The sequence below is a fragment of the Propithecus coquereli genome, unplaced genomic scaffold (assembly GCF_000956105.1).
Source record: "Propithecus coquereli isolate 6110/MARCELLA unplaced genomic scaffold, Pcoq_1.0 Scaffold83, whole genome shotgun sequence".
Taxonomy (NCBI): domain Eukaryota; kingdom Metazoa; phylum Chordata; class Mammalia; order Primates; family Indriidae; genus Propithecus; species Propithecus coquereli.
Window position 1 is genome coordinate 5,364,275 of NW_012154507.1, and position 2,411 is coordinate 5,366,685.

General features: G+C 44.2%; 1 protein-coding gene across 1 annotated transcript in view; it reads right to left on the bottom strand.

Moving 5' to 3' along the window:
- Nucleotides 1–1,591, bottom strand: part of PSMC6 (proteasome (prosome, macropain) 26S subunit, ATPase, 6) — a 32,130-nt gene extending 30,539 nt beyond the window's left edge. The window contains exons 1-4 of the mRNA XM_012663744.1: nt 1,463–1,591; nt 375–454; nt 242–281; nt 3–31 (exon numbers count right to left, since the gene is read on the bottom strand). Of these exons, the coding sequence (XP_012519198.1) occupies nt 3–31; nt 242–281; nt 375–454; nt 1,463–1,589 (276 nt within the window). The 5' untranslated portion in view covers nt 1,590–1,591. The remainder of the gene's footprint in view (nt 1–2; nt 32–241; nt 282–374; nt 455–1,462) is intronic.
- Between the last annotated feature and the right edge of the window lie 820 nt (nt 1,592–2,411).

Genomic DNA, 2,411 nt, shown 5'->3' on the forward strand with positions numbered 1-2,411 from the left:
TATCTTGGTCCATTTGTAGCTTTAACAATGACTACAAGAAAAAAATTAAAAAACATATTGAAAAATTGAAAGTAAAAAACAAATATATCCACATCAATGGAGGGTTTCATTTTATATCTTTCCCCCAAGAAGACAATAGTTGAAAGAAAACTTAGTCTATGCAAAAATACCATTTCCCTGCTTTATTGTTGTTATTAATAGACTAACAAGCATTTCAAAAGTTGAAATCTAATTCACTTACATTTTTCTTCAGTTAATTGCTTAAGTACTTCACCCACAATCTAAGGAAGAAAAAAAAGTATTACTTTTTGTCAACAGCTAAAACAACAGAGCAAATTACCATCACCCCCTACATCCCAAACTCCATTACCTACCTGCCCAACACTTTGTAGGGCCTTCAGATCATTTTCAGACTTTTCATATTGCTTGGTAAGTTCTTTTAATTGTTCCCTTACTGGAATAACATAATTTGAACATTTTTAGTTAAAGAATAATCTTAGTGCATCTAATTGGCTAAGTCTCATTTAAGTTTAGTTAAGTCTATTTCACTTTACCTAAGTTTCACAACCACTATATTAAACCACAAAAGAAATAATGCCGTTTGTAATGAGCAGGTGACATGTTTAAAAACAAAATGTTACAGAGAAAGAACCATGTTTTTATTTTCTTGATATGCAATACTTACTTGTTTAGGCATTTTTAAGCTACATTCTTAAAAGATATTGACACCCTGACACTTCCGAATTTGCGACTACAAATCATAACGAAAATCAATGAGTTAGAAACTTCTTCACCCACCCACCTGAATTACTGTTTTCCCACCCTAAATAAAATCAACAAATGCAGTTCTCCACAGAAGCATACGGTATGGTCTTCCTTCATTTAATTAAACCACTCAGGCTTTTCAATGAAAGTGCCTCGGAAAAACGTTAAGTGCTCAGGAGGTAAGGGAAACGTGTATGCCTGATACAGTACAGCATGAAACACTAGGAAACACAGAAGGCTTATTATGACAACTGGACCCATTCTCTCCTAAGCTCCGCTTCCGGCTTTCAATTCCACAAACAAGCCAACTCCCTGAGTCTCATCTCTTGCTTGAGATTCCTTGACTCAAACGTCTTCCCCTGTCCGGGTCCCGCGACTCTACCAACACTACCCCCTTTGCACCCCATCCTGGGAAACATCCCCGGCCCACTTCTTCTCATTCCTCTTCTAGTCCTTTTCCACTTCCATCTCAGAACCGCAGATGTTCTCTCTGTCACCGGGACTGGACTGGGCCATTTCCACACCCGAAGGGGTGCTGCTCCCCAAGCTCAGGGCCGGATGACAAAGCGCCTTGTCGCTGGACCGAGGCCTGCCCATCTCCGAAGCTCTGTTGCCGGGCTCGACCAAAGGCTTCCACTTTGTCAGAGGCAGAAGCGAGTCCAAGCAGGAGATTATGTGGAAAGAAAGGTGCACTCACACTCCTTAAGACGGCCGTCGATCTCCTTGTGCTCCAGTAGCTTCTTGCGGTAGTCCTGAAGCGCCTTATCTCTAGGGTCCGCCATGATGAGAAGCCGTCGCTCATAGGGGATGCCGGGAAAGGCCATGGCCGTCCAGGCGGGGGAAGGGGCGGGGCGAGGGCGGAGAGCCTGCCCGGAGGCGTGGGTTCATGGGCAACCCCGCCCCTTCCGGTTGGCCCCGCCTTTGTACTCCACTTCTCCATCTCTGTATCTCGGTTCACCTAGGCTACCGGCATGCACGGAAGGAGTCCTCCGGCCACACCGTCCCCTGCAGGCCGAGCTGGGTATAGCGGGGCGCGGTTATTCTGGTTTTCCCCTAAGGCCCTCAGTATTAAGTCACCGCTGTCTGGAAACCACAAAAGGCTCTGAAATAAACTGAGATGGAAGTGAAGTAGGGAATGTGTAATACCTCAGAATAGCTCCGATGGCCTACCAGCATAACTCAGAGTACTGTCCAAGATCTCTGGGCACAGAAGTAGGCAATTTCATTCATTCGGTCAGTCGGTGAATGAGGTACTAAGGATAGATCTGCTTATGATTTTGTGGGAGATAAAAAATAATTTCAGAGTGTGATAAATACTATGATGGAAATAAAACACGAACACGATGAATAGTGGGAAGAATTAATTCAGAATAGATATCTGAAATGAGAAGAAGCCAGCCATGCAACAAACTTAAGAACCTACTGAACAAAGGAAATAGCAAGTGCAAGGACCTGGCTGTTGGGGGGAAGCTTGGCTCGCGTCTAGGAACAGAAAGGAGGCCAAGGAGACCAGAAGGAAGTGGGTTGCAGAGATGTGGGGCACGAGATAAACAAAGATGCTGAAGTAGGCTGAGGCAGGGACTTCGAAGTCTGATAGAACTGTCTTTCAGATTTCTGTGATTTGGGAAAAATTGCTTAATCTCTCA